General features: G+C 41.8%; 1 protein-coding gene across 1 annotated transcript in view; it reads right to left on the reverse strand.

Moving 5' to 3' along the window:
- Positions 1-27,036, reverse strand: part of NEB (nebulin) — a 210,814-nt gene that overhangs the window by 57,578 nt on the left and 126,200 nt on the right. Inside the window, 30 exon segments of the mRNA XM_041739331.1 lie at positions 523-561; positions 563-622; positions 719-830; positions 1,871-1,983; positions 2,893-3,000; positions 4,333-4,440; positions 5,252-5,356; positions 5,987-6,091; positions 6,399-6,596; positions 6,931-7,044; positions 9,083-9,190; positions 12,589-12,693; positions 12,790-12,894; positions 13,565-13,669; positions 14,063-14,260; positions 14,699-14,812; positions 14,908-15,015; positions 15,824-15,931; positions 16,310-16,414; positions 16,516-16,620; positions 17,939-18,250; positions 18,663-18,770; positions 18,917-19,018; positions 19,214-19,312; positions 19,857-19,961; positions 20,671-20,982; positions 21,083-21,187; positions 23,188-23,292; positions 23,611-23,814; positions 26,554-26,865. Coding sequence (XP_041595265.1) covers positions 523-561; positions 563-622; positions 719-830; positions 1,871-1,983; positions 2,893-3,000; positions 4,333-4,440; positions 5,252-5,356; positions 5,987-6,091; positions 6,399-6,596; positions 6,931-7,044; positions 9,083-9,190; positions 12,589-12,693; positions 12,790-12,894; positions 13,565-13,669; positions 14,063-14,260; positions 14,699-14,812; positions 14,908-15,015; positions 15,824-15,931; positions 16,310-16,414; positions 16,516-16,620; positions 17,939-18,250; positions 18,663-18,770; positions 18,917-19,018; positions 19,214-19,312; positions 19,857-19,961; positions 20,671-20,982; positions 21,083-21,187; positions 23,188-23,292; positions 23,611-23,814; positions 26,554-26,865 — 3,987 coding nt within the window.

The raw sequence follows: 27,036 nt of genomic DNA on the forward strand, positions 1-27,036 counted from the left end.
CGTCCAGCCTATATTCTTAGTTGGCTTGCACTCAAATGAATCACAGCTTTTTAAATTTAATCTCTAATTCTGAGCTAAGGAAAATATTGCTATTTGTTCTTATACTGATGGGAGGAAAACATGGATTGAATGGAGTGGTCTTTCAGGAGATGGAAATATTTAAGGAGAAACAAACATGGGAGGAGGAAGTTGCTAATGAGGATGCGAGTGGGGATGAGCAGGAGAAGGATACTACATGGGACCCAGGACGAGACCAGGTAGGGTGAGGGGCTGGTAATGGTTCAGTGTTGAATTTAGAGTGGTGGCCAGCAATGCTTGTAATTCCAAAATGTTCTTCTACTACTGTTTCCGTGGTTGGCGAAATGCGGGGTCCCGCTTCCACACAATTTCACCTCCGAGCTCTCTACCCAGTGTATAAGGACTCAATGCAGAATGCAGTTCAAAGACCACTGGCTTGGTAACATGTACACAGCCCCTTGGTAAGAGCTTTTCAGAAAGACCTAGACGAGATGCTTACATCACTGTGATGTCTCCCACATAGCGGCAATGGATCACTTTGGGATGTGTAAGGCAGTGAGATCACGTGGCCTTGCATCTTGAAGAAGTCGGATTTGTAGATCTACTAAAAAATGGCCCGAAACACACACATCAGAGTCCACATGGCTGACATTCCTCCCGGGGTGCCACAGCCTGCCCTCTCTCTTAAGAAAACACTCACCTCACTGACAGCCTCTTGTGTCTTCTTGACTTGGCAGATTTCAGGTGTATCGGGAGTTGTGTGAATCTTGTCTTCCAGTCTGTGGGACAACGGTCCATACACGTGGATGCAACTAGAGGGTATTATGCTGAGTGAAGTAAGTCTATCGGGGAAGGACAAACATTTTATGGTCTCATTCTTTTGGGGAATATTAAAAATAGTGAAAGGGACTAAAGGGGAAAGGAGAAAAAAATGATTGGGACATATCAGAAAGGGAGACAGAACATGAGAGACTCCTAACTCTGGGATACGAACAAGGGGTGGTGGAAAGGGAGGTGGGTGGGGGTGATTGGGTGATGGGCATTGAGGGGGGCACTTGATGGGATGAGCACTGGGTGTTATGCTCTATGATGGCAAATTGAACTCCAATTTAAAAAAAAACTGTCGATACTATCTCTACACTGGAAGCAAAACCACTGCAGGTATTTAGTGTGGGAAGATGAGGGCATCAGTTGACTAATCAATAATCAAGTATTCTACACAAAGAGCCATGATAGGAGCATTTAAGGATAAAGAAAGTGTCTGACATTAGGAAAAAAGAGGAAATGGTACTTATTTTACTTAGGTGAAGAATTCTGAGCATAAAGTCTTCCACATTCTATCCCATGGTTGGATAGGGTCAGATATACAGACCAACCATGTATATAGAAAACCAGAGTCACAAATTAGACTAAAATGCAATTCATTAGTGATTGTTTCATAACAAATCTCAGAAATAGGAATTAACTTGCATCATAATCTGTGCAATTGACAATGGCATTGCCAAATACAAAAAGACGTCACTGATGGATACAAACTTCAAAATGGTAACAAAGGGATCCCTGGGTGGTGCAGCGGTTTGGCGCCTGCCTTTGGCCCAGGGCGCGATCCTGGAGACCCGGGATCGAGTCCCACATCGGGCTCCCGGTGCGTGGAGCCTGCTTCTCCCTCTGCCTCTCTCTCTCTCTCTCTCTCTCTCTGGGTGACTATCATAAATAAATAAAAAATTTTTTAAAAAAATGGTAACAAAAAGGATCCTCTCATTCCTTGCTGATACAGAAATTTCTAACTAAGACATAGTACAAAGCCTTGGCCTTTGAAACTCAATACGCCCCCCACAGAATCAACATTCACTGTACCTCACTGGTAACATTGTTCACCCTCTGGACATGGACAAATGGGATGTCTTTGGGGCCAAGTGTGTATCTGTGTGCCTTGATGTGTTCCCACACTTCTCTGTATTTGTACTGGGAAGGCAGAGTCAGAACGAGTTCGCTGCTGGGTCACAAAGAGTAGCTGTACATTCCTCACACAGAAAGGAGCTGCTGCTTAAATTTGAAAATCACTCTCCATGTATTAAGTACAAGAAAAAGTCATGGACAAAATATCACTAGTAATCAGGACCTTGACAACTATTTTCTTGGCTATACAAGCCAGGTGCAGAGAGGAATAAAATTCAGTGTTGCCTAGGAAAACCTGCTTGCAGGCAGCTATGAAAAATACAAGGGAAAGCCTTGTATTTAGTCCCAGCACAGCTGGGGAGTTAGAACCTGCAAGGAAGAGAGGAGAGACTACTTCTGAGGCCGATAAGTAACTTTCCAGATGGATTTACCAGAAAAAATGACACATTAGGTAGTTTTATCTGCAAGTGTCTGATTTGGAGACCGTGAGTTTGGGCCTCTGGGTTTGTTTGCTGGCCGCCGGCAGGCTTGGGTCCCAGGACTCCAAAGGCAGAAGAGAGCTTATGGTTCTGCGGACTGCATACAGCTTCCCCCCACTCCGCCCCTGCGTGGAGCTCCCAAGTATCCCCAGTATCCCCGCAGCTGGTGGGAGCCCCTTTGCCCCCAGCTTTCTTCTCAGCAGCGGAGGGTGCACCATGGGGCCAGCATTGGAGCCAGTCGGCCCTCAAAGAACCCCATCTGCCCAAGGGACACACGAGACATCCTCTCCCCAGGCCACTGCCACTGCCCATGGGGTGCCTGGAGTCGCTGGGATGCTTGTGCACTAACGGAGGCAGAGGCGCTGCAACGGCCACACACCAGGTACGTGGGAGAGGGGCATGCTCAGCACAGGCCTGCCCTCCCCAACTCCCCACCCCCAGGGGCCCAGGTCAGTGCCCCTCTCCCGGCAGGCCTCGGGTGTGGGGAGGCACTCACATAGCTGCTCTGATAGCGCTTGTCCTTGGCGTGCTGGAAGGCCACCGTGTCGCCGGGGAGCCGGTATCCTGTGGGAAGGGTGCGCCGGCCGGCACCGCGGTACAGGCCCTATAGAAAGCAAGGGGTTAGGCTGCGCCAGGGCCCATTGAGTCAAACACACCGCACACAGCCCACTCCAGGCTTTCGGTCGAGATGCCACGTGTCCTCGTTTACCAGGCCGATGTCACAAGAAGTCAGGGGAGTTCAAAGGGCCCGGCAACGAATGCATCATCCTTGACCCCCTGCTTCAACAGGGACAGGTGCCTGCGTGCTCCACGGCAGGCCTTGGGCTCGGGTCACATCTCCGAGCCCATCAGGCTCCCTGCTCGGCCCCCACCCTCCTCCCTAATACTCACTCGCTACATCTCTCTTGAGTAAATAAACCAAATCTTTAAGAGAGAGAGACAGAGAGAGTGAGAGAGATGCCTGGGGGGCTCAGTGGTTGAGCACCTGCCTTGGGCTCAGGGCGTGACCCTGGGTCCTGGGATCTGGTCCCCAATGGGGTCCCTGCAGGGAGCCTGCTTCTCCCTCTGCCTGTGTCTCTCAAGAATAAATAAAATCTTAAAAAACAGAGCGAGCAAGCGATGAGTGAAGGGGCCCGTAGGAAATAATTCTTCTATGTTTTGAATGTATGCCCAATTAGCTGCATGGAATCTAGCAAGAAAATGGGAGACGTAGAGAGAACAGGCAGTCAGTGCCTCCGGTGTCGTGAACCCTTAGGTGTCATTCACATCATCACCAGTCCCGGAGACAGTCATAATAATAAGGCACATCCCTGGAACCCCATCCCATCCCTCCCATAAACACAGTGTCAGGCCATGAAGAGGTCATGATTCTCTGATCCCTGGCAGATGGAGGAAAGGAGTTTCTGACCATGATCCTAAATAGCCTGTCTTTTGGGGGAGCTCCAGGAGTAAGAATAGTATCAGAGATATCAGAGACCAAATGTCTTTCAACATTCACTATAGGAGAGTGACATCAAAGACTGAGACCAAAGTAGCCTGACCAGGTAACACCCAAAAGGGATATTAAATACATGAGTGGAATCCAGTTTCTTTCTCTTCTGAATTCCAACAATAATTTCTAGCCCTTTCTCTTACTGTTAGCAGTCCCTTAAGATTATGTGCCTTCTCTTTGTCTTTTTGGTTTTAGGTTGTTTGATGCAGGTTGGCTTTCTCTCTTCCTTGTATCTTGTAAATGTAAATGCAATGTTGCTCAGTGTACTGTTTGGGTTTTTTCTTTGTTTTTTAACTCAGGTGAATGGAACAGCATTGACAACTGAGAAGGTCAGGGTGAGATAAAGCCCAAGCCAAGGAGGGTTCTGACGAAGCCAGTGGCCTGGCCCTCGGAGGCCGCCCCTTGGATTTCTGCTAGCCCCTGCACTGGGTTCTCACTGCTCACCTCACTCTGGAGCTTGTGTGCATGAAGGGCCCGGTCCAGGTCCACAGTTTTCGTCGTTGGAGCCACTTTGCCTCTGACACTGTGCACGTAGTCATGGTGATAGACGGCCTGTGTCAGACAGAAGAGGGGTCAGCTGATTCTGATCACAGCAGCATCGTTGGAAAGAAGTAAATGGAAACCTAAGTCTCTCTTCAAGAAAGGAAGGAAGGTTTCCCTTTGCCTAAACAACTGACCCATCATTGTCTTGTCAACAGTCTCGCAAGTGGCGTGTGCACCCCACAGCGAGAGGGAAGCAGAGGACATGGCTCAGCATAGGGAGGGAACAGTGGCTATCTTAGGGCTCTAAGCTTCAAAACAATGGGTTTTTACATTCTAACTTGCTGGTGGGATTTGATATTTACTTATTTATTTGCGGGGTTAGTGAAAAGAAAAAAAAAAAGAGCAGCTGTGTGCTGGCTCTGCCCCCCACATCAGATAGTGGGTGCGGTGTGCGGCTGAGGCTTGGGCACCAGGCCTGCCCAGACTGTGGACGAAGGGCCCCACGGCACCCACACCACTCACCACGTGGCCTGCCCCCTCCTTCATCCTGCCACGACCAGCTCTAATTTTCCAGAAGGCTGACCCAGCAAGACACAACTGCTGCTCTTGATATGAGGCCTCAAAAAGCAGCTTTAAAGCAAAAAGCTCTAAAACACTGAGTATTCCATAGAGTTATATCATTTCTACCTCCACCCTGGGAACTGATTGAGCACACCGGGTTTTAGGAAATACGAGCAGAACCATAAGTAACTTTCTAAGGCACTAACTCTGGTCTCCCAGTTAGAAAAAGCCACTTTTTTTTTTTTTTTTTTTGCCATGTCTGCTTGAGTGGTGGCCCCATGTTTATTACTGTCCACACGACTTCTCCTCGGGCACTTACATCACTCAGTTGTTTCCCACTTTTCACAGCCTGTACATAGACTGGAGTGTCTGTGACCAACTTGTAGTCATTCCTGGTCTTCTGTGCGTGAGATTTGTACTTGATCTGCCAAGAGGAATAAAAGAAGCCTGTGTTAGACCATTCACGGTTCTAGAAATTGCTGCTTTCACGGAGGGTTTGGTTGCTATTAAAACTCATGACATTTACTTTCATTAGCACTTATTCAATTGACCAGGAGGCATTTGAATTTTATGACAATCTGCATAATGGATGCTTATAGTCCTATGGAGCTTCTAGAGCCTTCTAGCAGGCGTGACAGCTGCTCTTCTAGGAACATTTAAGCTTTTTTACTGAACTCTTGATTACAGTGTTAATTTGCTCAGCAAATTCTCTTTTTAAATAGATCCTGTCTATAGCATCACAAACACCTCACAAGTGAGATTCCCCTAATATGAGAATCATGTGCTTGATAGATCTGAAATAGTCCAAATGTAGAGAGAGGCGCCAGGGAAGGACAACAGGACAGCTTGACCGTGTTGTTTAATAGGAAAGCTATGTGCATTCCAAGAAACAGCCGTTCTCTGCTCCTTAGCATCCTTCTCCAGCTCAGCCATCCTCAATATCATTTAAGACATAGCTGGTCTGTGACAATGTCCATAACTCTCCCTTTGACTTAGACTATGTAGAAAAGGAAATATACTTTTCAAAAAACCCCATAAGATAGGGCAAACTCACATCGTTACGTAGATCATAAGCATGCTTGGCGTGAAGAATTTCAGGAGTGTCCCAGACGTAGCATCCAATGCCCTTTAGCCAGGTGAGGTCATCCTTGTATACAATCTAAAGGATTGCGGTGGATAGAGGGAATCAGAGAAAAGAAACTGACTGTAACTCAAACACCAAAAACACGGACACCCTGTGGGCCGGGGATGACTTTATGGAATGAAATTCAAAAGGTGTTATGCAATGAGGCTGAGGGTGCCCTGAAAACACTGGCACACAGGGCCCTGCTTCCAGGGACAGACCCACAGGTACAGAGGACAGCAATGCTGGAAGAAGGCCAGGGTACAGACGCAGGTGGGTCTGCTTCCCCTCAGGATGGGCATGTGAAGCCAGCGAGGGGGACCTTCACAAGCAGTGGGCTTACGTCGCTGATCTGATCTGTGACTTTCCTGACGTGGCTGTTGACTTGCAAGTCAGGGTGGCAAATCCACTCATGGAGGTGTAGGCGGTAATCAATCTCACTGACTTTCTTCTGAGAATCCTTAGCAGTAACCATCTCTACCATGTCAGGCACGATGTGGATTTTCATCTTGTTCTTTTCATAAACTGATCTGTATAGGCGCTGTGAAGATAAAATAGTATGCCAATTATTTAGGGAATTGTGTAAGGTATCGAGGCAATCTGGTTCTTAAACCCTTGTTATACACCAGAGAAGTCGAGGTAAACAATGTATGGCAATCAGGTGGGATCTGGAATTTTCTGACACTGTCTACAGATTCATAGTAACACCTCGCTTCTTCATATACTCACAGTCAGCGCCATATGCATTGACAGAAAATGTTGTTTTTAAAAATTTTATTTAAATTCAATTTGTCAGCGTGGAAAATGTTCTGATTTGCGATAGACAGCTATACTACTTGGCTTTGCTGTGAAGTAAGGCCTCTGGGATTACTTACATCAATGTTAAACTTGCCGACTCTGAGGCACCGTGCTGTATTTGGATCATCCTCAACGCTTTTTGGTAAAGTATAAAGAGCTTTGAACTTTTCATATTCTTCTCGATATTTGATCTACAGAGAAAAAGTACAAAGGAAGAAAAAGTTTTGGAGAGTAATGGATCTATATTGGTAAAGAGTACAAGACTAAATAGGACGGGCCCAGCTTGTCCAGCCAACTTGGGGTCACCTCTTGTGAGCCTGTTTCCTCATCTGTGCAGAGGTGGAGGTGTAGCATGAGTACCTGAGGATGAAACTATATCTGATACTACTTTTTAAATTGTGGAGAGCCATAAAATTTAATTACTGTTTTAAAAATGTCCATACTCATACTAGTACTTCTGCTACTACACCAAACTCATTTTACAGTTTACATAATTTTTAAATAATCTCTTTCATGATAATGACTTTACTTATCTTAACCACGAATTAAAGGTGAAAAATGTGCTTAGGAATTTGTTTTTAGTAACTGATTACTTTGATGCTTAAGAGACACAGTGCTTGAATTTCAGTTTTTACAAGGTTTTCCAAAAATACACTGTAACCAATTTCTATGGGAATACCAGTTTATGGTTCTTAAATCCTACTGCCAATGAATTAATGCTCCATGATTTCACGAACTAGGAGTTAAGGCCTTTGTGGAGACTAAGATCCAAGCTCCTAGCACATGATAAGATAACAATTCTCTCATTACTCAGAGGCCCACATCTTAGTTTAAAAAAAAAAAAAGGAAAAAGAAGAAGAATATGGGAATATTTGTGCCAGAATTGCAGTGAAGTCCTTTATTGACTGGAAACCAACCAAAATTCCCAGCAGAATTTTCGAGATTAGTTCACATGCTCCTTACCTCTAAACCATTCCTTGGTTATAGAGAAGACAGTACTCAAAGGCACATTTTTAAAGAACTACTGTTGAAATTTTTCTTTTAAAGGATTTCTCTGTGTCCCATCTTTTGTTCCAAAAACAAGTTGCTGAAAATCCTGCATCTATAACTTTTTTCATGACTAAAGGAGAAAACCTCTGTTTAGCTTTCTAAGTTCTAGTTACAAAACTCTTCTTCCCAAATGAAGTTTGCTCCTTTGGGATAGTGTGTTTGCAGCCCTCCAAACAGACATGGTTCTGGGTAAAGTCACATACATTGGTTTTTCCTCCAGGTAAATATTAAATTAATTCCACATACTAACAAAGTCTTTTGCTAAACACATATCTCTAGGCCAGAAGGCACTGAAATCAATTTATTGGACCAGTAGCATTTAAACGAATGGAACAGAATTGAAATGATCAGAGTGTATTGCCTTTAGTTTGGCAGTACATAGTCTTCTGTAAAACATTTATGTCAGAAGGAACTCACATAAACTTCAGGTGTGTGTGTGTATGTGGACTTGAAACACAAAACTCTCACTGGTAAAAAAAAAAAAAAAAGGTTTGAGAAATACTGATCTAAAATGCTATGTAAAAGGTTCACAATTAAGAGGTAAAAGTCCCTAAAGGAGGTTATTTTCTGAAAGAGAACTAGCTTCTTAGGACTGCAATGAAGGTTATAGGTCATTTTACAATAAAAGGTTTTATTATGCTTTATGCTGAGTGAAGTAAGTCAATCGGAGAAGGACAAACATTATATGGTCTCATTCATTTGGGGAATATAAATAACAGTGAAAGGGAAGAGAAGGGAAGGGAGAAGAAATGGGTAGGAAATATCAGAAAGGGAGACAGAACATGAAGACTACTAACTCTGGGAAACGAACTAGGGGTGGTGAAAGGGGAGGAGGGCGGGGAGTGGAGGTGAATGGGAATGGCACTTGACGGGATGAGCACTGGGTGTTACTCTGTATGTTGGCAAATTGAACACCAATAAAAAATAAATTTATTATTAAAAAAATTAAAATAAAAACATTAAAAAAAAGGCTTTACTTAAGAACATTTTGGGCATAAAGGGTTGAAGTTCATAAACCTTACTATGATATGTAAATAGCTCATTGTAATTTCAGATTTTCTTTTACAATATACATAAACATATTATAAAACACATGAGTGAGCTAGAAAAATTCCAGGAGTGGAGAACTGGGGAAGGCAGGGGGTGGGTGAGAGGTCATCACACTTGTACTTGACTTACATGGCTAGCCAGATGCTTCTGGTTCTTGGCATGCGTCAGGGACATGGTACTGGTAGGCAGGATGTAGCTGGTGGCCTTCACTCTATCCCAAGCCTCCTTGTACAGGTTCTACAGGGGTTAAAAACCATCTTGTGAGTATAGAGAAATGCATTCTGGTTGGATTGCAGGGGATTTTTCCTGTATCTTTTTTCAGACACAGCTTAACCACCCCTGATCTTCATACTCGGTAGGACCCATGTCCCCCTCGATGAATAATGGGTTTAATGTTGCGACCATAATTTTATGGTCCATTATTCTGTTCTCTGCCATGGTACTTATTCTAGTTTGGCAGTTATCATGGAGCGATAAAGAGCTTTTCTGTATCTTGACGACAGTGGTGAATGTGTATGACTGTGCATTTGTAAAGTTATAGTATTGTAGGCCACAAAGAGTGAAATTTTACTGTATGGAAATTAAAACAAAGTTTTTGATGCTGTGTTCATTTCCTGTAGGTCTAGGAATTCCTGAAGGGTGAAAACGACTTAAAATCTATTTATCCTTTCTTACTTTTTGGAGCTAGTGGGAACGCAAGAATTGCTTCTATTCCTAGGTATTTATTTACTCAAGAAAATGAAAACTTACATATGCAACATATGCACAAAAACCTATACTCAAATGTATACAGCAGCTTTATTCATAATTGTCAAAAACTAGAAACAGCTCAGATATCCCTAGACTGTGAATGAATAAGTTGTGGTATATTCATACAACGGGATATCACTCTGTAATAAATACAATAAACTACTGGTTTTTACAGCAACGTGTAGAGTACATATGTGGATTTTTACTAAGACAAAGAAACAGACCTGATGGCTGCAGACTTCATAATCCCATTTACATGACATTCTAGAAAAGGTTTTTAAAAGTTTGTTTCTTTAAAAATAGGTGCATAAAATGCTTCTGTGGATCTCAAGGAAGGAAAAGGAAGCAAGAGGGTAATTTTGAGGTGATAGATTTTCTGTGTCTTCACTGGGGTGAACACATGACTTTGCGTTTGTTAAAAGCCATAGTCCAGAGGCGCCTGGGTGGCTCAGTGAAGCATCTGCCTTCAGCTCAGGTCACGATGAGCCTGGAGAACCCTGCTCAGAGGGAAGTCTGCTTCTCCCTCTTCCTCTGCCCCTCTTCCTGCTCATGCTCTCTCTCTCAAATCAATAAAATCTTGTTTTAAAAAAAAATCCTATAGTGCTATATACTACAAAGAGTGATTTACTGTGTGTAAATTAAAACAGAATCAAGCAGAATGGGGAAGGGGATGCCAGTGGAATACAAATCATAACAAATAAACCTAATTGTGTTATAAATGCATGACAAGACTATGCTGAAGGGAGTTAGAAAACAATTTATTTTACTTTTGAAAATGGTATTTTGACTCATTAAGCTATAGACAAAAATAACCAAATAAGATACTGTAGTACATTTGTTTCTCACAGGAATATGGGTTAGCAATCCTAAAAACTATGTGCCTATAAAAGTTCAATAGGAGCGCCTGGAGGGTTCAGGGGTGAGTGTCTGGCTTCAGCCCAGGGCATGACCCCAGGGTCCTGGGATCGAGTCCCACATTGGGCTCCCTGCAGGGAGCCTGCTTCTCCCTCTGCCTGTGTCTCTGCCTCTCTGTGTCTCATGAATAAATACATCTTTAAAAAAAAGTTGAACAAATAAGCAAACATATCATAGGTAATGAGGGCCAGGCTTTCTAGAAAAAAAAAAAGCCACAAGTTGGAAAAATAAGATAGTCTAAAGTCTGTGGTGTTGAATGATATAGGAAGCACCAATAGGAACTCATGGTTTAAGGAATAGATATAATTAGACAATGGAAATAAATACTGATATGTATGCATACAGAGGTTAGTATCCATAATATATTTCTAAGCTCTGTCCATATAATGGTCCCAGCAGCAGTGAGCACGCCTAGTGCTTAGATTTTTGCCTTTTAAATGCCAATCCTTAATACATAGACCAGGGCTCCTTGGAGAGAGGGGGGTCTGGAACAGGGAAAATACAAGATGAATATCTTGTGGTGCCAGAATGTAAGGAAGTGCTCAAAAACAATGACAGAGTATGTTAAGGTCTTATAGGAGCCACCCTGAAAGGTGCCCAATGGGCAAAGGTGAAATGATTTGAGCAACAAAATAAATAACCGTATCAGACTACATCACATAGAAGAAATTTAATATCCATGAGTTCATACTGATACAAGTAAAAAAAAAAAAAAACCCAAATGGTAGGAAGGGTTGTTTCTTACCGAAGAATTCGAGGGATAAAAAATAAAAAAACAAAACAGAAAATCACCAATAGGCATATTCTACAGTAAAAGTTGTTTCAGGCAAGACCCATTAATGATGGTAAAATACATGAGGGAACATTTGAAGAGAAACAGGCTATCTGCAAAGTCCCAAAGTATCTCCCTCCAGGATATGTATTAATAACAAAGGGAAAAATTATGACATTACAGTGGAGAAGCTCAGCAGACAGCCACCTAACCAAGTCACCACGTTCAACATCACCAGCTACCGGCATCACGTCCTACCCGCCATGATGCCGGAGAGAAGTTTTTGTGTTACGCTCACCAAAAATGGACTGTCTTCATCTAATCATAAGACATCATATAAAACCAAATTGAGGGACATTCTACAAAATAACTGGAAAGTATCCCTCAAAAGTGTTACAATCAGAAAAAGTCAAGAAAAAATTGAGAAATGATCAGATTGAAGAAAGCTAATGAGTCATATCAATTAAATGCAAAATGGGACGATGGGCTGTGGCGCCTGACACAGAAAAGCACATTAGTGGAAAAACTCTGGTGAAATCTGGATGAAGTCTATAACACTGCGACAACGTTAATTTAGTTTCCATGGTTGTATTACAGAGAAAACTACACTGGAATTCTCTGGACTATTTTTGCAACTTCTCTGGAAATCTAAAAGAATTTCAAAATGAAGTTTTAAAAAGTTTGTTGAGAACTAGGGGTGGTGGAAGGGGAGGAGCGCGGGGGGTGGGGGTGAATGGGTGACGGGCACTGAGGGGGGCACTTGATGGGATGAGCACTGGGTGCTATTCTGTATGTTGGCAAATTGAACACCAATAAAAAATAAATTTATTATTTAAAAAAAAAAGAAAAAGTTTGTTGAATTAACCAATTCAGAGACCAAAAAAAAAAAAAAAAAAAAAAAAGAAAGAGTGTCTTTGTAGGCTGTAAGCCCCTTGCCTGTGGAGAAGCCAGGGAAGGACAAGTTCAGGGTGAGGGTAGCGTAGCTTCGACCGTACCCGCCTGCAATAAGGAAGGAGCTCCCAATCTGTGCCAATGCATGGCATGGTGTGATACTCCACTTGGGGCTCATTTAATGGTCACTAGGTCTACTGATGAGATAAAGTAGGAATCTGGAGGTGCCTGAAAAAACCTGGGGGATAAGGTCCCTATCCCAACTATTCCGTTATTGTCTCCAGGGAAGATGAGAAAAATAACTCACACTGCTGTAAAGATTCTTCAGGTTCTTGGTTCTGTCATAATCCACTGTTTCTAGGACTGTTGTATATTTGTCCTTAATCTGATGATAGTTTTCTTTATATTTCACCTACACACAAAAAAGGTGGGTTATTCTTTTCTGCTGTTCAAAAATACAGAAGGACAGGAATGGCTTGTCCCGGGAGAGAAGTCTGAGAAGACGCACCTCACTGGCATTAATGCCACTTTGAAGAGCAGTCACGTAAAGTGGTGTATCTGTGACCAGGTTATAATTCTGCAGATTTTCTTTACCTGCTGCCGTGTACAGTATCTGTAAAGAAAAAGCAGGCACCAGAAATGGTAAAATACACGTCTGCCATCAGAATCAGCGGTTTGTGCCAACTTAGATGAGCCTTCATTTCATTCTGGGTTTCTGCTTTAATAGTAACAGAGACGCCATCGTTCTGTGTTCCTGCTGACTTTGTATGGTCATCAAAACCTGGCTCTTTGCCAGATCCTCTTTGTCATTTTGTTGACTTTTCCATGCATGCACCCCCATCCCTGAGTGCCTCAACCATCTGTTACCCCACCCGAGGAGAGCTAAACCATATACATAAACATCTACTTTTTTTTTTTTTTTACTTCAGAACTTACCTCCGTAAGGTCAAAGCATGCATTTGCATTCTACTCTCTGCAAGTTAACCTAAGCAACTTCTGTGTAGATGCTTGAGGGTGGTTCACTCTGAAACACCTCACAGGAAATGTTCTGTACAAACACCAAACGCTTAAACCCCAGGAGAGACCAAAACCGAGAAGGTCCCACACCAAAGCAGGTCATCAGGAGAGGCTGTATCGGGCAGGGGCCTCTGGTTTCTGCGGCTCACGTACTGTTAGAGCAGCTTTCTCTAACCCGGGCACAGGGCTGGCCTGGCTGTCACCCCACTGAAAGCACCACGATTCCACTGACCCACAGAGAGCCAGTCCTTCTGGGAAGATCTCACCTGACTCTGGAGATCATAGGATTTCTTGGCCTGGAGGATCTGAGGCGTATCCCAAACGTAGCATCCAATGCCTTTCAGCCAATTCAAGTCATCCTTATACACGTTCTGCCAGAAAGAAGGCATGATGAGAGGTGACAGGTACTAACTAAATTTATAATCGGGCATTTTGATAACTTCCCATCAGCCACTGGCTGTGCTGAGGGCTTAGCGGTCATAGGGTGGGCCCTGCACCAGCTGGAGGGCTTTTCCACCCTGACCTAAAGAAGCCTAGGAGGAGAGGAAGGGCTAAAGTTTTGTCCGGAGTAAAAAACAGGTTAAATATTTAACATAGGGGTCACATGGCTCAGAGGGGATTCTCACACCAAAAAGTGGTTATGCATGCCACTGTGCTTTAAAAAGCAGCAAAATTTATGAATACGGGGACAAATGGAGCATAGGGGGCCAAGGCACGGTTGAGTGAAGGTGTAACTAAGTCAAGCTGCAGAAAGGGCATCATACATCGCTCAGGATCTCCTGCGCGTTGCGGGCCCGAATAACGCTGGGTTCTTCTGGGAGAGACGTCCACTGGTGGAAGTAGTGCTGGTACTCCAGGTCACTGAGGATGTACTGGCAGTGTTTGGCCAGCACGTGATTCATCATATCGATGGGGATGTGCACATTTGCTTTGGTATCCTCGTAATCTCTTCTGTAGTTCAACTAAAGAAGCACATTTTTTTTTTAAAGACAAAAAGAAGAAAAATTAAAATGTTAATTATTCAGATCCATCTCTCTCGGGGTCTTATCCCTCGTATAGATCAGTACCTTCAGGATAAACAAAGGCTAAAAGATACTTTTTAAATATATTCTTTGTTCCCAATTTCCCTTCCTTTCATAACACAGGGGTAAGTAGTCACCTTGTGTTTTCTCCTTTTTCCAAACAGGTACTTCACTGTGGGTTTGGAAGTGGAGGAGGGAAGGAAAGGGAGGAAAGCCCATCGTTACCAACGGTAACCGGCAGGGGTGGGGATGAATCTCAGGGAAGGAATGACTCCTTCCTCACCACCCCATGGCTCTCTCAACCGAAGAACAGGTCACCAACAGGCCCTAACAGCACCCTCCAGGGTTCAAATCCTCATCACAGTGAGCTTTGCTTACCGCACTCCTCATCTTCTGGAAATCCAGGCAGTGGACCACACCAGGGAACTCACTGATTTCTTTTCCAGCTAGGTAGTGGCCCTTCTGCTTCTCATACGTCTCTTTGTATTTAAGCTGTGAAGTAGGTACAACGTTGAGAATCCCTGGGATTTTCAGACCAGCTCCCCGGAGAAGACTCTCGAACACACGGAGGAAAAACCACCACTGACCTCACTGTTCACGTAGTCGGCATGCTTAGCTCCCACGATGGGAATGTACCGCTCATCCAAGGTGTAGCCGTAGGCCTTGGTCCCTTCCCATGCCCCTTTGTACAGTATCTGGAACAAAGAAATATGTGTCAGCAAGTTTGTAGTCAACTTCCTTCAGGTATTGCTAAAAATAAAATGCTAAAACCAAGGTAAAATATTTATGTTTAAAGGCCAAGAGCCCTTACTGCGTCTACCTAAGAGTACGGGAGAATCTTCTGGCTTACTGCAGATTGAATCTACAGACATCAGGGTGTTTTAGGACATTTATAACAGAGTACAGCTGTACTTAAGTTCTGGTAAAAGTGGAAATACATTTTCACACAGGTAGAGAATCACCAAAGATTGCTTCCCATTGGGCATACACACAGACACACTACGTGCACACACATCATCCCTTAACTCAGCTGAATTAAATTAGTGTTCCATTTGTTGGCTGGAGATATTTACACATGACTTCCAGAGAGGGACTGGCTCTTCCTCTCTTTTTCCTGTTAGCAGGTGTTCAGTCCTCTGCGCACCTACAGCTGATATAGCACCTGCTACCTTATTATCTATTTGCCTGTCCATCCCCCTCATTGGCATGGACTCCTGATGGGCTTCTCTGAGCATTAGCCCCATAGCGCTTTCTACAGTGCCTGGCACATCTTTGGAGCTCAAAACAAAACAAAACAAAACAAACAAACAAAAAACAACAACAACAAAAAAACAGCCGAATAAATGCTACTTCTAATAAACAAGAGCATTTCTAATAAACAAGATTAAACACAATAAAAATGATAGCTCTTATAAGTTCAGTTGTTCACAAAATCAGCCAAGAAGATGAATTAAGAGCTTAAAATTAAGAATTGAGTTGTAAATCACATAAAATAAAACTTACAGTACTGTAGAGTTTTCCCATGTCTTTGGAGTGGGTGATATATGGTGTATCTGGAGAAAATGTATACTTGCCCTTCAATACTTTATTAAATGTTTCTTTATATTTTATCTAAGGAGAGAAAACAAGACAAAACCAATCCAAATCTTTGGTTAATATAAATGTATATTTAAAGTTTCATAGTTTCTACCCAGTAAGATAATAACCAGTCTACATTTAGAGATTTAAAATGAACGAACTGATTAGATTTCAGTTCATTTTACCTAATAGAATAAGTTGGACAAGAATATAGATGTATTTTTGAAAGTGAGTACAGTACACCTCTTACTAGTGACTTTAAAGACATGCCCACCAGAGATGATCTTCTAGTTTCCCGCCCCACTGTCCATTTTCTTACAAGCAGTTACCTGCAGGTGAGCAAATGCAGTCAATGAGACACAATGAACTCCTCAGTCCATGCACACATCACTGTACACAAAGCAAACTTACGTCACTTTGATTGACTGAGTTAATCTTCGCCAAAACAATCTCTGGAGGATCCACCACACTTGTGAAGTTAGGATAGTTGTCAAGAGCAGCTTTCTTGTATTTTATCTGCAAGGAAACAGATGAAGACCGGTCTCCTTCCAGTGGGTACCTGCCCCCACATGGCAGGCAAGGCGGCCAGGCATTAGGTAAGAACAGGGTTTGTGTACCTGATTCACCATTTCCTGGTTCTTCGTAACCCTCACGTAGTCCACAGAGTCCAGGGGTATCCAGCCAATGCCACGGAGCCACTCCAGGTCAGCCTTGTAGACATTCTGAGAGCAGGAAGAGAGATACAACGCAGGCATAAATGACTCAGGCACAGGATTACAGACAGTAGGTCTGAAACAACTTTTTCAGGAGCTTTTTAAGGATTTCCCTCTAGTGACTGTCATCTCATTGATGCAATCATGATTTCACCTGTTCATCTGAGAGGTATTTCGTGAGCCTATTATTATGAGCAAAGTACTGTACTAGGTGCTTTGAGGGATAAGTCCTTTTATATTCCTTTATAAGTGGAGAGTGTAGAAGCAAGAACACTCAAGGGCTATGGGAGCTACGGGCAGGGAGCCATTGTTTTCAGCATTGAGCCTAAGGAAGGGTTTTACCCAGGAGGGTGTGATTTTAGATGAACTTATATTTAATTACTTAGAAATATGTGGGACCTTTAGACTAACTACATAAAGGAAGTGATACAACTAAATGCTCCTGTATGGTAGAGTAGGGGACACGTCCCCCTGGCCAGGCCTAGCTCTCCCCTCCCCACTCCACACCAACCACAATGGAGCTGCTGATCTGGTTAAATGTCCATAACCATCATTTTGCTGCAGCAACAGGGAGGTGGCAAGTTCAAGCTCAACACCTGTGTGGCAGGCAGCCTGACTTCCTGTTTCCAACGTGGTAATGAGAAGACCAGGTGGGTTAGCACCAGGGTACGTCTGAGCATCAGGTCGATGCATGGAGCTTCTGTTCCTTATGAACTGCTGGCAGCAGCTAGAGGTCTGGGCTCAGATCTCACTGCAAGGTGGCCTAGGTCATGTATTCTCTTCCCTACCCTCACCAAAGCTCTGTGTGAGCACATTCTGGGCCCTCAGATAATTTATCAGTATTTTGTTTTCCTTTTGCTTTGATTCTTTGCAAGCAAAAGTCGTTCATAAATGTCAGAAGGAAAAAGAGATGCTTGGCAAAGGGCTTTCCCAGGTCTTTGTCTATGCTAACTGCCACCAAGCATTGTTAAAATCCCAACTCACTCTCCATTCTCACCCCAAGCCACTTATTTTTTTTAAATCAGCTGATAATCTTCCAGGCCGATGTGAGATGTTGGTGATGTCAAAGATGATACAAAAACAAAAAAACCAATTAAAAAAATTGGCTTTGAAAGTTATTCAGAAATACGTAGTCAAAAAGGCAAAGCTCTCAGTCAATCATTGCTCCTGGTCTTTCTTTACATCAGATTCAGCCTCGATTCCCTTCTGGGAACAAATTCAATATTTATGGCTCAAAGTTTCAAAGCCTGGTGCTTCCAGAGTGCGGCTTATAACTCTCAGAGTACACCATACATTCCTAGGTCATTAAGAAACAAAAATCACTTACATCGCTCTGTAGGTCATAGGCCTTCCTTGCCTGGATAACGTCATTTTGGTCAGGATGACAGATCCATTGGTGCAGGTAATTACGGTAATCAATATCACTGACGAGGTCCTGCCCGTGCTTGGCGGCCAACACCGACACCATATCAGCGGGTATATTGATCTTGGCCTTTGTTTTATGGTAGTCCTCTTTGTACAGTCGGTCATTCTGAATCTGGCCTGCGTGCTCAAACCAAACCAGTTTAGGATCATCTCTCATTGTTGGAACACCAACATAATGACCTCTTTGTTTTACATGTTCAGCTTTGTATTTCAGCTGGTGGGAGGGAAAAAAAAATAGAGATTCCATCAGTTTTGACAAGGAAAAGGGGAGCTTGAAACATCAGCACACACAGCCCCTCAGCCTTTTATCACCTGCCCCCGAGAATAAAGAACAAAAAGTACTGACATAATAAATATGAAGAAATACCAATTTAAAAGTAAAAAAAAAATACATTTGTTTTCTAATTCTGCCTATGTTTTATTGGAAAGCTTAGAGATTTTAAGGAAGTGAGGGAATAGAAGAGAGTAAACACTCAAACCATAGCTTTTAAAGAAGCCAACAAAACAACACTCTCAAAGCCCACAGAGAGGGCCAGAAGGGAGCAGGGACTCCAACCATCCCCAAGCCTGGCCAGGCCTGCTAGCCCCAGGAGCCCCCAGCGTGCACTCGTAGAAGGATGAATTACCTCGCTCTGAACGTCACCAGAGTGATGGGCGTGAACAAATGGTACCGCGTCTGGAGGCAAAATGTAACCCGTAGCTTTTTGTTTCTCCCAGCCTTCCTTGTACAGATACTAAAAGACAGAGAGCCACAACAGAGCTTAACCTAAGGAGTCAGAAGGGCGCTAGTCATGTGCATACATCTCTCACCTTTATAGTATCGTCCTCGGTACCCCCTGCCACCCTCCAGGAATATCAGGCATCCGGCTGAAACCCATACCTGGTCCAGTATCCGGGCTGCCTCCTGGGCAGTGTGCAGCAAGGGGGTCTCGGTGAGGGTGTACTTTGATTTGGTATCATTCCAATCTTTCCGGTATTTAATCTGGAAAGGAGAGTCCAGAGGGTTAAGTAACTTGATATTAAGGAAACATAATGTTGTTCAGGCAAATGCTAGCATCATCTCATGATTACAGTCTGTGTCTCAGACAATGACTGCACGCTGAGCTAAAGTAGGTGGAAATCTTTGGAAATGACATTTCACGATCTGACAATTTTAGAATGACAGCCATGTACTTACATCATTTAGGATCTCACCACTTTGTTTTGCAGTCACATAATCAACTCTGTCATCCACGGGAGTAAAGTTCAGAGTTTCTATTTTCGTGCGATATTTTTTCTATTGGAAAGAAAACATCTTTCAGATGGTTTGTCCTGCCTGAGCGGACAAAGAGACACTAGATTTAAGGGTCTTTCTCTACTAGAAGCGTAGAGAGCCATATTTGAATGGCACCTTCTTGACAAATTTCACTTTTTAGCATTTTATTTTTTAACAACTGGGTTGGCCTCTCATATCTCCCATGGATTTTAAAGTAGCGGTTTGCTTAGTTACCAGAGTCATATATCATCTTATGCATCATGTTACTCAATACATTTTTTTCAATTGAACAAACTTCTCCCACATGTATTGCCATTGGTGACAAAAGAAGTTTTCAATTCATACAGTTCCAAGCAACAGCTGAATACACTGCATATTATACTGTGGTTGTGTTTCCCTGTGATAGGGACAGTACGGGATTGTTTTGGGAAAAAGTATGTCTGACGTAAATGACAGCAATTGTGATTGTTAAAATGGAGGATGGGGAACGGCTGCATTTTGGCTGTACATTTTTGTTCAGTCTCCCAGGAAATGCACTGAATGGCAGGGTAAGATCTTGTGATACCTCACTGAAGATGTCCGCAGCATGTTTGGCATGGTTGACAGAAACAGAATCGTTCGGCATCCACCCGATTCCACGTAACCATTCCAAGTCCGCCTTGTAGACAGCCTGTGGAAACAAAGCTGAGTGATGTCAGCAACCCCGGTCACATGGTCCTATTTATTCTACCCCTTGGTGTGACGGACAGATATAACATAAGGATGACATACTCAAGCAGCCTGGCAGGTAACATAAATAAATTCATTAGGTCAGGTGATATGGAAAATTGGGGGACATATTTTCTGTTTAAAGGGGGTTAGCCTCAATTCAGCTCCAGCTATTGTGGCCAAAGGGTAATGCATGTCCAGAGCTTCATTCTCTGATTTTTCTAAAGAGCTAAGAAATCTTAGATTTGTACTCCAAATTTCCTGATTTAAAAGCATTGGCAACTTAATTCAAAGATTTTTTAAACACTCTATCAACTAAAAAATCTTCTCTGTGCCTATATCCTGTGCCCTATAAGACTGCCAAGGTCTGTCTTATGGTATCAACCTCTGTTGTTCCACTTAAATTCCACAAATAATATTTTCATAGTAGTTGTCTTTATACTGTTACTGTTAAGATTAAGATTTAGATTCACACAACCATTTACTCCTTGATACAGAATATAAATCTTTCATGGCTTTGGTGATTTCTGACACCATATTACAAGGTCTAACTAAAACCAAACTCTTGGCATATAAAGCAGGATGTGATGATACAAAATTCAATGATATAAACTTTCTGGGAGTCTTTGCAAAACGATAGAAAAGCTCATTCTAAAATGTAGCCCACTCACATCACTTTGCAGTTGGTAGGCTTTCTTGGCCTGAATCACATCGTTCTGGTCAGGCATGCATGTCCACTGGTGTAGGTAATTGCGATAATCAATGTCGCTGACCAGGGTCTGGCAATTTTTAGAATGCACGATGGAAAGCATATCCACAGGGCTTTGGAACTTGGTCTTCCATTTGGCCCAGTGCAGCCGGTATTCTCTTTCATTCTGAATCTTGCCAGCTATGAGGGCCCAGCGGATCTTGTTGTCATCCCTGGCAGTGGGGGTACCCACGTAGTGTCCCTTCTGCTTCTCATGGTCAAGCTTGTATTTATACTGGAGATGGAAAAACAAAGCAGATGGATCACAATATGTGCTCCCGATGCACCTAAGCTGTTTGCTTAAAAATGGGCAAGTCAAACAAGGTCACACTTACATCACTGGCAATCTCCCTGGAGGCCTTGGCAGCCTGGATCGGGATGGCATCCAGCCGTACATCGCAGCTCATCTTCATTTCATCCCAACCTTCGCGGTAGATTTTCTGAAGAGGAGAAAAAATAAGGTAGCATTTCAGATTCAGATGTACTGTTAACTTCAGGGGTTCAAGTAGAATTAATATCAAAGCAGGACAGTTTGAAACCCCAGAATCATTTAAGAAGGGAATAGGTAAAAGGTTAATTCTGTACCACGCTCCTGGAATATGAAACTGCATCTAGAGTCCAAAGATCTGGGCTTGATGAGAGTTCTAATTTAAATCATGGCTTCTAAGTAGTTGTTCACAGTTTATATAACAGAGCTTAATGGCTCTTTGTACCGGTGTATTGGCAGCATTGAAATACAGTTAAGATCAAACAACGATGATTACTGGATTTCTTTAATTCAATAATTCAATTTATTTAATTTTAGAATTAAACTCAATTTTGTAATCTTCAGTATTATAAACATTTTGTGGGGAGGTTTTTCCCAGGATGATTTCTTAGATCTTCTTATACGGTTGATGATGAATATTATTTGGGAATTTTCGATGTTCCTTCTGAGGCACAGAGGTTAACAGCCATTTTTTTTTTTAAAGCAGGCTCCGTACTCAGCGTGGAGCCCAATGTGGGCTGAGATCACAACCCTGAGATCAAGACCTGAGCTGAAATCAAGAGTTGGATGCTTAACCGACTGAGCCACCTAGGCACCCCAGTAGCCGTTAAAAAAAAAAAAAGATTTATTTGAGAGAGAAAGAAAGAGAGAGCATGCAGGGGGAGGGGCAGAGAGAGAGAATCTGAAGCAGCAGGCACACTGAGCACAGAGCCTGATCCTGAGATCACCACCTGAGCTGAAATCAACAGTCAGATGCTTAACTGACTGAGCCACCCAAGTGCCTCCACAATAGCCATTTTCTAAATGCAGCGTGTTTTTATTTATACAGAGAAGTTAATTAAGGTAGTGGCTGATTTACAGACAGCTTTTAAAATATATGTTCATATTCAAATGGAATCATTCTGTATCGACAATGTCAGAAAGACTCAAATAACAATAATTTAAATGTATAATTCAGAAATCATACTAATCAATATGGAAGCTTTAATAACAGTGTAGAAAGGAGAGATGAATTTTAATTCTTAAGACTTTCATGGGCTTTGCATGTTTGAAATAAGAGTACTCACACGAATTTTGCCCTTGTAAGTATAGGCAAGTTTTGTATGAATTTTCATTCATGTATTTTTATGAATTTTGGGTGGTCCTATTTAACAATTGACTCTTTTTGTACAAAAGAAAAAGTATTCTCCATATTTCAATGTACTAAAGGATATTTAATGTAAACTTATGTTATTTAAAAATCTTTTGTTTTTATTTAGTTTTATTACATATATTGTTATACTCTTCTAAATTATGTAATACATTTTTGTGTAGTCAAATATATTTTTTATCTGAACTAAAAAAATCTGGGTTTGAGAGTAAACTTCATCTACTAACTTGGAGAACACGGATCAATCCTCAATCACTTAAAGTCTTAACCTTTTGAAAGTATTCTCCTATGAGATCACCTGGATGACCCTGACATCTGAGAGGAGAAAGAAGAGTCCTTAATAATCTTAATTTCTTGCTATATGTTTTTATTCTTTTTCCGGAGTCATTTTGTTAATTTATGATTTCCTAAAAATCCCCTACAGATCCAGGTTTTAAAGTTAATTTGTATAAAGTTTTGCAAAGAATTCCCAAAATTATTTTGTGTTCGTCTGTCATTAATGCCCCTTTCTTGTTCATATGTCTCTTCATTCATTCTTTTTTCAGCTTTCCTGTAACTTATTTTCTTCTCCCTTTTGTCACGTTGACTTTGGCTCACCGGGTTGGTCGCTGACCTTGCTGGGTGACTCAGAGCCAGGGATCTGCTCCTTTCCTCACTCCTGGTAAGAAAGCTGATGGTAAAGAGTTCTCCCCATCCCCAGCCAGCCAATCTTTTCTCTCTTGCCTATAAAGAGCTCCCCAGGGATATCATAGCACCAACTGGGTGACTTTCTAAGCAAAAAGGGAGTCTGTTGAGGTACTTACATTGCTCACATTAAGAGCATTGGCTCTAGCGAGATTAATTTCTGGAGTATCTGGCATGATGTGGACTGAAGTTTTATCCTTGTCCCAAACTTCTCTGTACTTTGGCTGCGGAAGAAAACACAATAACAACATTACTTTGCAATTTTTAATTTTTCTAGTTCAGTGCACAACTTTTAACTTTTCTGATCCCAAATTTTTCATATTAAGGAAAAACACCTAAAAGTTTTTCACATAAGTTACTCAAATTTAATATGAAATTAATATTTTTGTTTAAAATCTATAAATAACAATAAAACAATCCTACTAACATTACATATTAAAACCTAAAATCATCAATGGAATAATTTTACAGATAGATTATTGGGTTAATTATCAGTCACAAACATGACTTAATTTTAACATAGATGAGGAAAAGTGACTTACAATACTAATATTTTCAGCATTCGACTTAGCAAGGACAACTTCTGGTGTGTCAACAATACTTGTGTACTTGAGGCTCACTACAGGTGTCCGATAGACACTGTCTAGTAGGATCTTCTGAGCATTTTTGACTCTCAACACTTCAGGAGACCCTTCGGGCATCCAGCCAATGCCACGTAACCACTCCAAGTCAGCCTTATAGATGGCCTGGGAAAGAAAACAAAGTTAGGTAGAAGCAGGGTTTGTTTTTAATTATGATAAAGTAAGAAAGAAGTTTTATGGTATATTTTACCTCCCACAAACTAATTAAAATTGAGCACTGGCCCAATAAACACAATTCATCATGTGCAGAGCAGGATGCATTAGAGCCCAGCAACGTTCTAGTCTGCTTTTTCTGTGGCAGGGCACCTATGCACTCATAAAGCAGAATGATGCAGAAGGAGCTCTCTCTCTATGGGATGCAGGGAAGGTTTTCAATAATATTTAAGTAACCTCATACTAGCTCGGGTGGACTTTTAAAGCAATAATATAGGGTTTCCAGTAAGTTCTCTGCACAGCAGCCAGAACAATCCTCATAAAATTCACAATTCAAATCTGACACCACAACATTCCTCCCATTGCATGGTTTCCCACTGGCCTTAGGAAAAAGATCAAATTCTTTACATGGACTAGAAGGTAATGATAATCTAGCACCATCTTATATGCTTCCCTTTGACCTATGCATTCTGACCACACTGGCTTTTTGGTTTGTGGTTCGTATACAGCCCTCCCCCTTTGCATATATTGGTCATTCTGTAGGAATGCGCTGTGTCTTCCTCACAGAACCAGCTCCTGTGCTCCCTTGCAATCCCCATTAATGTAGTAATTCCTTAGATAATCTTTTCCCACCTCACTTTTTCATAGCACCATCGATCATTATTTCTCAGCCATCAGATTTTTTATTGATATTGTCTAGTTAATATCTGTTTATTTGTTATCAATGTAAACTCTGTAAAGTCTGAAACTTTGTCTTGGTTCTTCCTCTTCATTCACCATTGTATCTTCAGTGCTTAGCACAATACCTGGCACATGGTGTATTTTAAAGGGGTAATTAAGAATCCAATCCTACGGTGGTAAACAGTAACAAGGTTCTTCAAAAAATTAAGTATAGAAATACTGTATGATCCAGTAATTCCACTACTGGGTATTTACCCAAAGAAAATGAAAACACTAATTCAAAAACATACATGCAACCTAAATGTTTACTGCAGCATTATTGACAATAGCCAAGGTATGGAAGCAACCAAGAGATGGATGGATAACAAAGATGTGGTGTGTGTGTACACACACACATGCACGCACACACACACACGCATGCATGCATGAAATATTGCTCAGGATAAAAAAAAGGATGAGGTTTTGCCATTTGTGACAACATAGATGGACCTAGAGGGTACTATGCTAAGCGAAATAAGTCAAACTGAGAAAGACAAACACCACACGATTTCACTTATATGTGGAATCTAAAACACAAAAACAAATGAATAAAAACAAGCAAACAAAAAAAGCAGAAGCAGATCCACAGATATAGAAAAACCTTGACGATTATAAAGAGGGAAGGGGTGGGGGGTTGGGCAAAATGGGTGAAGGGGAATGGGGGATACAGGCTTCCAGTTATGGAATGAATAAGTCATTAGGATGAAAGGTATGGCACGGGGAATATAGTCAACAGTGTTGAAATAGCACTGTATGGTCACAGACGGTAGCTACACTTCTGGTGAGCAAAGACTGGTTGAATCACTATGTTTTACACTTGAAACTAATGTGATATTATGTACTTTACTTATGTAAACTGTACTTTAATTTTAAAACAAAGAATTCAATCCCTGGTTCCACAATTTTGATCTCAGTTGGCTTTTCATTTTCCCAAGATAACACTTCCTTTTGAATTAGGATTTACATTTTCTTGGTTATTTGAACTTGTTTTCTCAGATATAGATAGGTAAGTGGTTAACCAGATAAAATTGCTCTATGTCAAACACAAGTTATTAATTTCATAAAAAAATCATTCTGTTCTTCAGAAATGGTATTTTAGTAACTAGTTAATAGGATACAAATAACAAGCTAGAAAGATAGTATGAGGAGTGAATTATGGAGTAAAACTTCTATCTTAGTGAAGAAGGACATTTTATGTTTTAGCGTATAAAGTATGATGGATACCCAAAATTCAAAAGAAGGGATTCCCAAAAAAGATTACATATGGATTTTGAAGTTTCCCTTTCTCATTCTTTAGAAACTTGATTCATATGCATTCCTTCGTATACTAATGTTATTCAGGTTAATGCACAGACTGCATTTCTCTAAAAACTGGCCTAAATCCACCACTTGGCAACTCATTTCATGATGGGTATACTTTTCTGTATCAAATTTATTCATTATGAGAAAGCATTCCTTGAAGTTCATGGGAACCAAGTTTAAATAATTAAAAGAACCCATGATTTCCAGTAGAATGGGCAAAAAATATAAATAAATCTAAAAACACTTTAGGTAAACTAATGAAACACCACACTGTGAAGACTACTACATTAAGGGAAACTAGGGAGTTTGGAGCATGCTGCTAACCTTTGAAATTAATTTTAAGGAAATATCCCTGTCATTCTTCAATTGAGAGGCCATGGGAATTTTCATGTTTAGGAAACTACAAACACAGCACACATTAAGGAATCTACAGAAAAATTCTGGTAGCACCACCAACAGTAAAAAAGAAAACTTTCTAAATAAGCCTAGCAGTAAGGTAGGCATTCAGTAAAGTTGGTAAAACACTAAAGGGAAGGGCTTATTAGGGAGTTGTATTTTCCCAAGGCCTAGGAGGAATGACCAGGCAAAGCTGTGGAAGGCTTTCTCCCTAGAGGACAGCTCACTACTCAGGCACCTCGGCTGGTACTCTCTGCACAAGCAACAACTTACATCACTCTGCAGGTCGTAGGCTTTCCTGGCTTGGATCACATCATTCTGGTCGGGAAAGCAAGACCAGTGGTGCAGGTACTGGCGATAATCCACATCACTTGCTAAGGCCTGGCCTTCTTTGGCAGCACTGATGGACACCATGTCCACTGGGATGGAGATCTTGGCCTTGTGGTCATTGTAGGCCTTTTTGTACAGCCTGTCATTCTGCATTTTTAACACACTTGCTGCCCAAGCCAGCTTAGGGTCTTCCTTGGCATTGCGACATCCAATATAATGGCCTTTCTGTTTCTCGTAAGCGGTTTTGTATAGATACTGGTATATGTGAACAAAAAAGAAGAGTCATTTTTCTCAATTCACTTTTTCTAAACAGTCTGCTCCAAATAAATCCATCTTCCCTACATTAGCCTCTTTTGGGCACTGTTTTTAAGTCCATACTCTAAGTTTTATGATTCTTAACACACTGGTTTGTCTTCTATGTCTACA

Source organism: Vulpes lagopus, chromosome 24 (assembly GCF_018345385.1).
Source record: "Vulpes lagopus strain Blue_001 chromosome 24, ASM1834538v1, whole genome shotgun sequence".
NCBI classification, from domain to species: domain Eukaryota; kingdom Metazoa; phylum Chordata; class Mammalia; order Carnivora; family Canidae; genus Vulpes; species Vulpes lagopus.